Source organism: Myotis lucifugus, unplaced genomic scaffold (genome assembly GCF_000147115.1).
Source record: "Myotis lucifugus unplaced genomic scaffold, Myoluc2.0 scaffold_92, whole genome shotgun sequence".
Lineage (NCBI taxonomy): Eukaryota > Metazoa > Chordata > Mammalia > Chiroptera > Vespertilionidae > Myotis > Myotis lucifugus.
Genome location: NW_005871140.1, coordinates 3,264,301 through 3,277,767, shown reverse-complemented (window position 1 = coordinate 3,277,767; position 13,467 = coordinate 3,264,301). Strand labels below are relative to the sequence as shown.

Genomic DNA, 13,467 nt, shown 5'->3' with positions numbered 1-13,467 from the left:
TGCTCACAAATAGGAAAGCCAAAAGCTCATGGGATATAAGAACAATTAATATTCTCATGACCATGATTGTTTGATTATTTGAAGTCTTAGGTTATGTTTTATATGCCTAAAAGTGTCCACATCTTGGGGGGTGGGAGCGGCCAAGGAGAGGTCAATGGAGGGGAAAGGAGACTTATGTAATACTTTAAACAATAATGAATTTAAATTAAAAAAAAGTGTCCACATCTCCTAAAACATGTTAGGTGAACAAATATGTGAACAATGCTTATTTGCACCTTTCATTTTAGTGTAGGTCTTATACATTTTACTATTTCAGGCTCTCTTTTACCTTATTTTATAGTTCCAAGAGATTTGTGATCAAATCTTAAATATTTTGTAATAGGTACGTAACTCTGCAGAAGCTAATTGAGCATCTGTGAACATTATTTAAACTATACAAATTATACCAGAAAAGCGTACAAACTCTTTTGGAATTACTGTTACAATGGAATCCAAATTTGGAAAAAATAAATAAAGGAATAAAAACAAGCAAAATCAGAATCTTACTTTTATATAAGACATTCAATTTTCTGTATTCATAAACTCCCATACACACACACACACACACACACACACACACACACATTGATTGGTACTATAATACATAATTGTTATATCTTGGAACTCACAAATAAGAAATATTGCCTTTGTTCTTTACATTGAGATCCCAAGTAAAATATTGTTTTAAAAAATTAATGGTTTAAGTTTGGTTCCCAAACTGTGTATCAAAACACCTCAGTGGGCTGCTGCAAATGCACAGGGCTTCATAGAATATTTTAAATTTTTTTCACCAACGGTTCTGTGAACTGAAGAAATATGGGAACCTCTGTTTTTTAAGTTAAGACATGGAAAATTCAAACATTTTCTGGACCTACGGGCTGGCAGAGTAACTTTAGCAAAATGTAATCAGGTGTTGAAGGCTATGATGTAGAGCAAATTTGAAAAGTAATAGATGTAGCTGGATTTCTCCATGTCTAAGCTTTCACAGCTGTGTAATTTTTATATGCAGTATAATTTTTATGATTGCCCTTAAACATGTAGAGATGAGTGAAATCCACTTCTCAGATAAAGTACAAAATATACCCGTAATTTTACAGTGTTAGTGTTATATGACATTGTTTTATAGAACCATCTTCTTAGGAAGAAAATTGGAATAATGATTCTAGGTAAAATTTTTGGGAAATTTGTTGATGGTTTTGATTTTTTTAATTCCTGTAATTATCTTTAAAGAAACCTTAATACACAAACCATTAACTATGTCATTGCTATGACTTCTGATGCAGTTAATGTTTCCATTGGGGGGCGGCATCCTATCTAATAAAGATGGGATATGCAAATTAATTGTCACTCCAGACAAAGATGGTGGTGCCCACAGCCAATAAAGAGGGAATATGCAAATTGATGTGACAAAGATGGCGGCGGCTGGGCGCAGGCGCTTGCGTCGTCGCCATGGTCATGATACAGGCATTCTGCCCCGCCCAGGCCGATCCAGGCCTATGGGCAGCACGTGCATGCAGGTGCGGAGCGGCAGGGCTGGGCAGGATGCCTGCCATGAGGGGGGTGTGGGGGTGGAGGGAGCTACAGGAGGGCAGTGGCTGGAGTGAAGGCCCGGGTCCTGGGTGCTGGAGGGAAGCCGGTGCCGACAGCCAGGGGAAGGAAGGCCTATTCTTACACAAATCTTTGTGCATCAGGCCTCTAGTTTTAAATAAATATGATGTATTTGAATCATATGAGAACTAGAAGTTTGAAAATATAATTCAATTTTAATAAATTTAGTAAATAATTGATGTGAAATCTTTTCCCAATAAAATGTTAATTTATCAAGCTATTGGTGCCTGACATATAAAGTAAATTGAGCTGTCTTCTTAGCTTTAATATGACATCAGCTTTGAATGACTATTATGCATTTCTGGCTGCAAAAGTCTTTATATTATATTATAAGGATTGATACAACCCAAGCAAATCACACCAAATTGTACCTTCTTCCTTAGGTACAATTACCAAAATATCTAATTTTAAGTGCTAGAATTTAAAGAAAACTGAATGCTTATTTATTTTTCTTTCAATGCAAATAGAATGACAGTTTTTCTTTATTCAAAAAAACAAGGTATATTCAAAAATATTTTTTTCTCTATAAAACCACTCAGTTTCTTTACATACTAAAAAATCAACTAATCCCAACTCAACTTTCATCTATTTATTATATGTACTAAAACATGAGGTTAACGGATTTGTTTTTTAGAAAACACATACTAGTATTTTCTGTTAAAATGAGTTGTTAATAGTTGAGTACCAACTGCTCCATTTAGATTAATTTATGCTTTCCAATGTATTTGAGCACTTTTTTCTGATGGGATATAATGTCTAATGGAGTTTTCTGGACGGATCAGCCCACTGATACTCCATTATGAAGCTAAATAAAAGTAGTGATTTAAAAAAAAAACCACACACACACCACCACCATCACCACCACTACTGGTACTAAAGATGTTTGCCAACATAGAATTTGTTCACTCACACAGTGCATTAGGGCAAAGTCCTTTGAAGTCAGAGGCCGTTGATTGTACATGACTTCTTGAAAAAAAAAAGGCTGCTTTTTAGTCAAAGAAGCAATCCAGTGTGGTGTATTGATTTGGCAACATCACAGCTGCTTCTAATAAGTGGGATGGAAGGGCCGTTTCTATGGGGCTGGAATTACTTTTCGATTGCCGGGGCCACAGTGTTGGTACTCTTATTTTGCTGTGCCACCTTTTCTGATCAATACCGCATCACCCAGCAGATAGTAATTAGGTTTCAGAGAGCCATTCAACAAAGATCCGTGTTGACTGCGATAGACAGAGCCAAGGAAAAGGTCACAGAGAATCAGCAGCCAACTAAAAGGTGATGGGTAAAGAAAGGACCCCTTGCCTGAGAAGTACTTAGCTCTTTTTTAATTACTGTAATTTTCAACAAAAGTCAGAGAGTGAGATGATGAAGTGAAGCACTTTCCTCCCTGCTGTTCCTGATGAGGCTTGATAGACCTCGAAATTACGCATTGACTCCCCGTTTGATTTCTCCCAGTGTTTAGTGCTAATAACCTGTAGGGCCTCTTTTTTTTTTCTTTGTACCTCTCAGTCCTAGTGTCACTGCAGTAATTACACTGTGTGAAATCTGTACTGCAATCACAGCTGCCAACTTCCAGCTTCGCAGGCTGGGTCAGGCTGAGTATGGAAAAAAAAAAAAAAAAAAAAGCAAAAAGCTAATAGCTAAGAAAGGGAAGGATTTTTTTTTTATTCCTGTAATGAATTTTAATAGAATCTCATCTCATCATTTCTAATCTGTGTACAAACATAAGGAATTCCTAGAAACAGTAAGGGTCAATGGCAGCTGTGCTCTTTACTCATAACCAAACTTTCACAGAAATAAAAATGCAGCCAGGACTGGAAATAAATGTAGTTACATTTTAGCATTGCCGATCCTATGTTTATTCGGGAGTGTAAGGAAATGGATGCAGGACTGATATTGTTCTAAACAATGTTGAATTCTATAATAAAAAATATTTAAAAAGACTTTGCAGTGATATTTGTTACTGTTCAACGAATGCCCTTCACTTACCCTTCTGTCATTCTGAGATGGGAATAACCCTGGGTGTTCAAGTAGCACCTGCTGGTAGAATCAGGTACTGACGTTTGACATTTTCTCAGACATTGCTCTTGAGTTTAGAACTCAGGTTCAGAAACAACAGCAATAGCAGCCGGAACAGTCCTCTAGAAAATCAGGGGTGCCCCTTTAAAAGCTGTTATTTTTGTAAGGCAAAGGGGACAAATTCTCAATTATAATTCAGGTTATTCTTCTAGCATTATTAACACATCTGTGACGCTCCTTAGAAGTATTATACAGTGTCAATTGCTAAAGCATGCCACATTTATGTAGTATAAATGTTTAGATTTAAGTGCTAAGATAAAAGCTTGTTAGAAGCACATTGTAACAAATCAATTAATATCATAAATTGGGGAGCTCTGAGTATGAATTATCAATCTCATATGTAATGGATATCAAAGTCAAAACAAATATTAAAGATATGTTAAATTTGTGTCTTGTGTTGATTAGAATGTTTCAACATAGCCAAAAATATATTTAAGTACATATACTTAAAAATATGTGATCAGTCTTAGGAACTTTATTCATGAGACCTTATATGTTTATTTATTTAATTAGCAAAGGTAAGTGTTACATAATGGTTAAGTGCTTATAATCACATATTGAAAGGTTTTGCATCATAAAAACTATGCAAATTGTATGGAAACTAAGGTGACAGTAAAAGTAATTGCTTAAGCCTTGCTGCATTAAAGTCATCAGAAATTAATAAATTAATGAAAATAAAATGTTATTATTATGACTGTCCACTAAAGAATTGCTTGAGGTGATTGCCACGGCACATGGTAGAAATGAGCTAAATGTGTATCACATCAAATGATAGGAAACACGGGATACCAACTTTTTACATAGGATCATGCCACCTACGTAGCTAATCCATTGATCTTTCTGGTGGAAGGGGTATCATGAATACTTTGTATTTTAGAACCAAGATAAATTTCCCCTCCCCCACAATTCATCCCTCAAATTGCCTGATACTTCCTATTAAAAGTGAAGAGGAAATTCCTTCCTGACCTTGCAAATGATCATCTTCTTTCTTGAAGCATGAGATTTGATTGCCCTTGCAATCCAGGCTCACACTTACTGCCTGCATTGTGAATAACCGTTCCTTTCTCAGTCATGGTGTTTGACTCTATGACCTCCCACAGAAATGAATTCCAAGCACAGACGGTGCATTGAGAAATGGAGATGGGAGTTCTTTGATACTAGATGGTAGACATATTGAGCTAGGAGCATCCTGCTCTGAATTCTCTATAAATGCAAATCTGGCTGGATCAGGGAGAAGATATCCAAAGAGTTTCAGAAAGTGTTTACCCTGTGAAATTGTACTTAAAAATCCCAGGGTGAACCCTTCAGTTGGTTAGAATGTTGTCCCCAAACACCAAGGTTGTGAGTTCAATCCCTAGTCAGGGCACATACCAGAATTAACCAATGAATGCATAAATGAGTGGAAAGACAAATGGGTGCTTTTTATTCTCTCTCTCTCTCTCTCTCTCTCTCTCTCTCTCCTTTCCTCTCTTTCTCTAAAAATCAATTTAAAAAATCCCAGAGTGGAAACCAGTGTAGCTTTTTGTCCCTATGTGGATTAGAGATGATGAAGAATATTTTGGCAGTAAGTTTGGCTGGAGGAAAGCAACCATTTGGTAATTACTAATTCAGACTTGTTTTTAGAATATGTGATGTTTGGGATTGCACCAGGGCAAAAGCTGACCTTTGCTTTATTAATTCTTTGATAATAAAAATATTTGCATGGTGCTTTGTAGTTTATGATGTGATTTTTCCAGGTTAAAAATCTCATTTGATTTTTAAAAATATATATATTTTATTGATTTTTTTACAGAGAGGAAGGGAGAGGGATAGAGAGTTAGTAACATCGATGAGAGAGAAACATCGATCAGCTGCCTCCTAAACACCCTCTACTGGGGATGTGCCCGCAACCAAGGTACATGCCCTTGACCAGAATCGAACCTGGGACCCTTCAGTCCGCAGCCAATGCTCTATCCACTGAGCCAAACCGGTTAGGGCTCATTTGATTTTCTTAATAGCCATTGAAGTAGGTAAATATGTTACTGGCATAAATCCCCAGTAATTGTGCAAATGATACTGGGAAGGAATACATAAAATACTCAGGAAAGCAACTGCTTTGGAGTAATCTCAGACACTTTGGAAGGGCGCATTTACATAGAAACAAAGTGATCACTGCAAGCCAATTTACCAACTATTTTTATGCATCCAAAGTTGTCTTACCATAGTTTAAACGAATTGACACTGTTTATCTTGTTTCAGTTTGTGTGCATATTTGAATAGGAAAATAATACTTTACAACATTCATGATTAAATTTTTCAGTATTTCATGTTCTTGTCTAATTTGTGTGAATTGAAAGGCTCTACTGCACTCTTTCAAGAGAGATTTTAAAAAATAAATATGAGTATTTTTCTTATTAAAAATACATTATGGTTAATTTTTTATTATGGTAAAACATCATAGCCTAAAATTTCCCTTTTAACCATTATTAAGTGTATAGTTCTGAGGCATTAAGTACATTCACATTGCTGTGCCACCATTACCACTGTCCATCAGGACTTCTCATCTTCCCACACTGAAACTCTGTACCCATTAAGTACTAACACCTCACTCCCCTCTCCCCCAGCTTCTGGCAACCACCACCTCTATGAATCTGATTACTCTGGGTACTTCATATATGTGTAATCAAAATATTTGTCCTTCTGTGCATGTCTTATTTCACTTAGCATGTTTTCAAGGTTCATCCATTTTGTAGCATTTGTCAGTATTTCCTTCCTTTAAGGCTGAATAATATTCCACTATATCTAGATACCACATGTTGTTTATCCATTCTTTTGTTGATGGACATTTGGGTTGCTTCTATCTTTTGGCTATTGTGATTATGGCTACTTTGAGTCAAATAATTTTATTATTAAACTAGAGGCCTGGTGCACAGGATTCGTGCACCAGCTGGGGGAAGGGGCTGTGGGTGATTAGAGAGCAGGCCCCACCCCCAATTGGGGTTGGGGGGCCGATTGGGGGCAGGTTGGCCATGGGGAGGAGCTGTGGGTTGTGGACTGGCTGGCTCCACCCCCAAATGGGGCTGGGGGTGCCAATTGGGAGCCAGTGGCCTTGGGGAGGGGCCACGGGCGGTTGGCCAGGTGGCCCTGCCCCTGATCAGGGTGGGGGGACGATCTCTGGTGGGGCTGGGCGGGGGTGGGGGGGTGATCAGGGGTGTGGCCAGCTGGGGGGAGGGGCTAGGGGCCTATCAGGGTGGTGGGGGCCCATAGTGGGTGGGGCCAGCTGGGGGGAGGGGCTGGGGGAAGTTGGCCAGCCAGCCCCGCCCCCTATTGCAGTAGGGTGGCGATCAGGGGTGGGGCTGGCCAGAAGGAGGGCTGCAGGCTGATTAGGGTGGTGGGGGCCCATTGGGAGCATTTTCGGCTGAGGGGAGGGGCTGCAGGAGGTTGCCCACCCAGCCCCGCCCCCTATCGGGGTGGGGGTGTCTAATCAGGGGTGAGCCGACCGGGGAAGAGGGGCTGCGGGCCTATTGTGGTGGGGCTGGCTGAGCAGGGGTGGGGTTGGTGGTGGGGGGGGCAAAGAGAAGGGACGTTTGGCCAGCTGCCCCTCTCTTGATCAGGGTGGGAGAGTCCGATCAGGGGCAGACTGGCGGGGGGAGGGGCTGTGAGTTTGGCCGGCTGGCACCACCCCCTTATTGGCCAGTTCACTGGCCACAGTGAGCGTCATAGCGACTGGTCGGCCAGCCCCGCCCCCTAATGGTCGTTATGGCCATTACAGTAGCTGGCTTTTTATATATAGAGATACTTTCCTGAAAAGCTAAAAATAAAATAGATTAATAAATTCAGATATGGGAGGTTCACACTAACAATCTAGTCCTTGTTCCCCAGTATGAAACATTCCTTGTGATCAGACCAGTGCCTTAGTCTGATTCACTTGGATCAGCTCTGCCCTTTCTGCTTATCCTTCAAGGCTCAGCTTGTCTTTTCTCCTCTCCTTCCCCAAGCCATGTCAAGCTACCTCACTAACTGTATTTAGAATGAATTTCATCATGTAATTAATTAATAAGTAGTAATATTAATATTTATTAATAATATTGCCCTATAGTATCACTTCTCCTTTTCCTAGCTTGATACTACCCATAATTTATGCCTTTCCATCTCTAACCATTCCATATCCAAATAATAGTTTTGTTCTTTATACTTATAGATTGTATTGTTTTTACCTCCATCTAATTGTGATCTACCTCATGCCATAAATTATCATTTTCTATTGTTTTTAATTATTTCCTCAACCATATGGCACTTCTCCACTAATCTGTTTGTACCTAGAAAAATGCCTTGTACAATTATTGCCTGCGAAAGCATGTTATATTATTTAATGCTGTGGTTTTCTAATTTGTGAGGGGAAATGGGATGGATCAGTTGGATTAAGTTCTACATTCCCAATTGTCTTCTTCCCTACAACTTCAACTTTTAAAAAAAATCTATATTTTATTGATTTTTTACAGAGAGGAAGGGAGAGCGTTAGAACCATCGATGAGAGAGAAACATCGATCAGCTGCCTCCTGCACACTCCCTACTGGGTATGTGCCCGCAACCAAGGTACATGCCCTTGACCAGAATCAAACCTGGGACCCTTCAGTCCACAGGCCAACGCTCTATCCACTGAGCCAAACTGGTTAGGGCCAACTTCAACTTTTTATCTAATTAAGAGCTAAGTTAGTCCAGGCAGCATAGCTCAGTGGTTGAGCTTCGACCTATGAACCAGGAGGTCACAGTTCGATTCCCAATCAGGGCATATGCCCAATTGCGGGCTTGATCCCCAGTGTGAGGCATGCAGGAGGCAGCTGATCAATGATTCTCTCTCATTGTTGATGTTTCTATCTCTCTCTCTCTCTCCCCCTCTCTGATATCGTAATATACATTAAGAGCTAGGTGCCGTCATGACTGAACGGGTGATTGGTCACATGAAGTGCATGGAGCACCTCTCGGTCCCCACCTCCCCTGGCCCCCGAGCTGCTCACCATGAGGGGGAGCTGGCGGCGGGGCAGGACTTGGGACTGTTGAGCTGCAGTGGGCTTCTTTGCAGGGCAGCCATGAGCTTAGCGGAGCAGTCACCTTGGCGGCAGCGAGTTTCTTAAAGCAGTCGTGGGGGCGGGGGAGTTTCACGGAGCAGTCACCGTGGGGGGAGCCTCGCAGAGCAGTGGCGGGGCTGGGGAAGTTTCATGGAGCGTCCAGCAGCAAGCTTCACGGAGCAGTTGAGGGGTGAGGGGAGCCTCGCAGAGCAGTGGAGGGGCTGTGAGTATCGCGGAGCGTCCCAGGACGGAGAGTTTCAGAGGGAGAGCTTCACCTGGCGTCGCAGGGCGGCAGAGGCCATGCAATGGAGGCCAGGCTAGGCCGAGGGACCCTAACCGTGCACGATTTCATGCACACTGGGCCTCTAGTATATGTATAAGCTAAGCTAGTGTTTAAAGATTTCAGAGAGCATGCTCCACCATAAGGACCATTTATTAAACATATCAATACGTATTTTTTATTTGCTCAGCCTAATCATAAACCTTGAATCTTGGTCTGGTGTTTCTCTATAGTCCCTGGTTTGATTAAATAAATTTTAAGATCAAATACATAAGAGTATAGTAATATTTATATCTTATGAATTTTAGGTTCAGTTAAATTCTAAAGGATATTTCAACTAGTTTTAAGTCAAAAATAGTTCAAATTTCTTTAACTTATCACAAGTGTTGAATACATAAAATCATTCCTAAAACAAATTCACACACACACACACACACACACACACACTTTGAAAACCCCATTTGGGAGTCTCAAGAATCACTCTTAATATTTATGGCAGGTAGCATTTATTAGACACATTTACCTATTTATTAGTTTGATTTTATACATTTGAACTTTTCTGACCATTGCCTATATATTTTGGATTAATCTTCATTGACATGTAAGAAACCAAAAATATAAATGACACAGACTCATTATTACTTAATTCTTTTACCAAATATTTTGTGTATGTGGCCATTCTTTATTGATTCCATTAACGCATTTCCAGACACAAATTATTTATGTTGACAAAATTTAGAGTTTTTCCTGGACATCCACCATTCCAAATAATGGCTTCCCCCACACTCCTAGCAGCCACCTCCTGTTCCCATACATAAATGGCAGCCAGCAATGGCTAGAAACAAAGGACTCTCTCCCAGTCCTGAATACAGTGACATTCATTCTGAGAGAAGCAGGGGCAGCTTTTTGAAAGCCGACTTCTTCAGCTGGACAATAACACACAATGAGTTATTGACTTGTTTATATACGGAGCTCTTTTCAGTAACTAACTCTGACTCCCACAGTCTGGACAAATGATTGATTTTGTGGTTAGAAAAAGAGAAAGCTCTTGCGCTAAAACTCTGTAGTGCAAACTACTTCTTCCCCATTTGTTCCCTAACTGAATAGAACCTTATTAAAATGCACTTTCCAAAAAAATACCTGCAGCTGGCCTTTATAAGCATGTTTTGTATATATAAATAAGTAATTTGTCCCAGTCTTTTGTATATTAACAGACCATTGGGAAACTTGTCAATATATATGAAGGCTGATTGTCTTGTTGTTTATGCTGAACTGTATTGCCTGTATTGATCTGCATGTAAACTATGGGTCAAATAATTTATTAATAAATCAATATTTACTGGTCAAAGACATAAATTTTTGATAGAGAGATTTAATTTCTTGTTGGGTTATGTTGATTTATTAAGGACTTTATACACAACATACATCATATATGTCACACTTGAGTCATTAGCTGTTCTTCTGAATACAAAGAAAACTGCATGCAGAACTACAGTTCAGAACCCTGAGTTTGGTTGGACTAATAGCTCTTCCCTCTTTAGTTAGTACTTAAATGGAATGTCAATATGAATTAGGTAAACAGAACACACCAGCTTATTTGATTACTGTACCTTTTATAAAAATACTAATGATTGGACTCTAGAGTTTTACTTTAGAGGAATTTTCTCCTATAAAATAGATTTTATCTTACTATATATCAAAGTGTTTACACAATTAGCCTTTAAACAGAATTTGTTTTTCTCTGTCTGACTTATTTTACTTAGGTAATGCCCTCAAGCTTCATCTTTATTGTATGTTTTTTAATTTGAAGTTAATTTGAGGTTTTTATTCTAGGATAGGACATTGTGGACCTTACTCATTTATAGGGTCACCAGGAATCAGAACTGACTCTATGGCACATAACACATACACCCTCTTTATACACAAAAATTAGCCTCAGAAATTACAAACCTGTGACAGAAAAAAATATCTCATGCATTTTAGATAAGAACAGCAAATCAAAAGCGTCTAGTTTTATTTTAATAAAGAAACAGGATGCCCTCTTCTAAAGTTATGGGAGAGAAGAATCCTACTATTGTTGTCATGTCCTGGGATGTGTGAGAGAGATGCTATTAGTATTGCATATTATTAATATCTTAGGGTGAAAAGGCACTCTCTGAATTTGACATTTTATTTTCAAGAATTTTCTCTAAGTGATTGTATTAAATATATCTGCCTCTCTCTCTCAATGGCTGGTCTGTTTCCGGAAAGGGCCCTGCATGTGTATCCTTATATTTTCTTGACCATTTAATTTCCAATGTCTTGCTGGATTCTCTATTTGGTACTATTGGTACTATGCATATGGTGCTTTTCAGTACTGTTGATGTTTTTCCCTCAAGCTTACATACAGTATTTCCTTGAATGTTGAGTATCGGAATAAAGGTGATTTTTCTAACCATAGCTCTTTCAAAGGTAAAGAATTCCCAACTTCAAAGAGTCCCTTGGAAGCAGTTCTAAATGCCGTGGTCCTGAGAGACTTCATTAGAATCTAACTTACAACTTGTGGTATTGAGTTTTGTGGTTATGTTTTTGTTTTGTTTTGCTTCACTTCAAAAATATCTGCTCTGAATGTTTTTGCATTTGGAAATCAATTATGTAAAGAATAGATGAGCTTGGTGAATATTTCCCCAGTCACAATCCACTGCACTTATCTACTCCTGAGATGAGAATCTCCCAATAAAGAAATAACCATGGAGACTTGACACAGTATGTTGTGCCTCAGTTTACAGATAGGATTCCATGAATGGAAGTTGAGTTTGATACTTGGTATTTTATAATATTGTGGTGTTTTTATTTTATTTTATTGCTACAGCACAGGAAAATATATTCCTCGGGGAGAATGAGCCTAAGAATAGACTCACATGATATTTTAGCCCAGTTTTATTGAGGTGTAATTGACATATGGTACTGTGTAAGTTTAAGGTATATAGCATAATGACTCTCATGTATGGTGAAATGATAACCGCAATAAGTTTAGTTAATATCCATCATCTCACATAGATACAAAGAAAACTCCAATTTTTTAACCTTGTGAGGAGAACTCTTAGGATCTCTTGAAACTTTTAAAAACACCATATAGCATTGTTAACTATAGTCATCATGTACATTACATGTTTTTTTAAAAACTTGTTTTTAGTAAGTTCTCAATCTAGGACAGAGATCAGCCTGCCTGCCACTTATTTGTTTTTTGTTTTATTGAAGCATAGCTACACTCATTCATTTATATATTGTCTATTTCATGCTATAGGCCTTAGTTGAATAATTGCAACAGACTGTATACCCACTCCCAAGCCTAAAATATTTACTATCTGGCCCTTCACACAAATGTTTGTCAACTACTTATCTAGGCTGGTCATCAGACTAAATAAAGATTCCTGGGTCTTTCCTCTCCATCAAAACAAAATCTTTGATATACTGAGCTGTATCACATATCAGTAGATGAAGAGTTCACAGGTGCACCCAGCTGTGTGGCTCAGGGGTTGAGTGTTGACCTATGAACCAGGAGGTCATGGTTTGATTCCTGGTCAGGGCACATGCCTGGGTTGTGGGTTCGATCCCCAGAGTGGGGCATGCAGGAGGCAGCCGATCAATGATTCTCTCTCATCATTGATGTTTCTATCTCTCTCTCCCTCTCTCTTCCTTTCTGAAATCAATAAAAATATATATTTTTAAAAATAGTTCACAGGTGTGATATTACTCATATAGCATATATACATAGTTAGATTGAGGAGGCCATATCGTTGGCCCTACCCCCATTTTATCCCAAGTATAAGAGTGGGCCTTCAGGCAGGGTATGGATTAAAGATTCATGGTCAGGCATACAATTGAGACCTCTTTAAAACAATAACAACATTTGCAAAACATACTGGTACAAAACAAAGCAAAGAACATGGTTATTATTCATTTTTAATCCTCAATAAGGAGAGACAACATGGAAAGTCCATTGTTTAAGAACTGTTTAAGATTCCAATTCAGAGGATTCAGTATCAGGCTATTTTCTTTCTTTCTATTAATGCCAATCTATTGAGTGAATATCATTGAGTGAGTTTAGCGTTTTTCTTTTGTTGAAAACAGTATTTTGTTTCCATGGGGACTGTTTATAAAGTAATATAGAATGGACTACATTCACTTTTTATAACAAGAGTTAGTGGCAGTAGCAGAAGACCTTTATCTGGCTTTGTGAATAGAGCAGATCAGAGGTAACTGTTCAGGTATTTCAGATACATTATCCTTTGTTGTGAAATATTATAAACCATTTTGTACCACTCTAGAGTGTTTGAATTGACATTTGCCTTTGGTTTATGTTCTTGAATTGTTATCCTGACATAACAGCAGCCAATTTATTCCCAACTGGCAATAAAATACTAAAAGAGGAAC

The 13,467-nt window shown here is 38.8% G+C and overlaps 1 protein-coding gene across 1 annotated transcript in view; it reads left to right on the top strand.

The window, feature by feature from the left end:
- The first annotated feature begins 1,451 nt into the window (after nt 1–1,451).
- Nucleotides 1,452–13,467, top strand: part of LOC102426399 — a 183,442-nt gene continuing 171,426 nt past the window's right edge. Inside the window, exon 1 of the mRNA XM_023756395.1 lies at nt 1,452–1,556. Within this exon, the coding sequence (XP_023612163.1) occupies nt 1,452–1,556 (105 nt within the window). The remainder of the gene's footprint in view (nt 1,557–13,467) is intronic.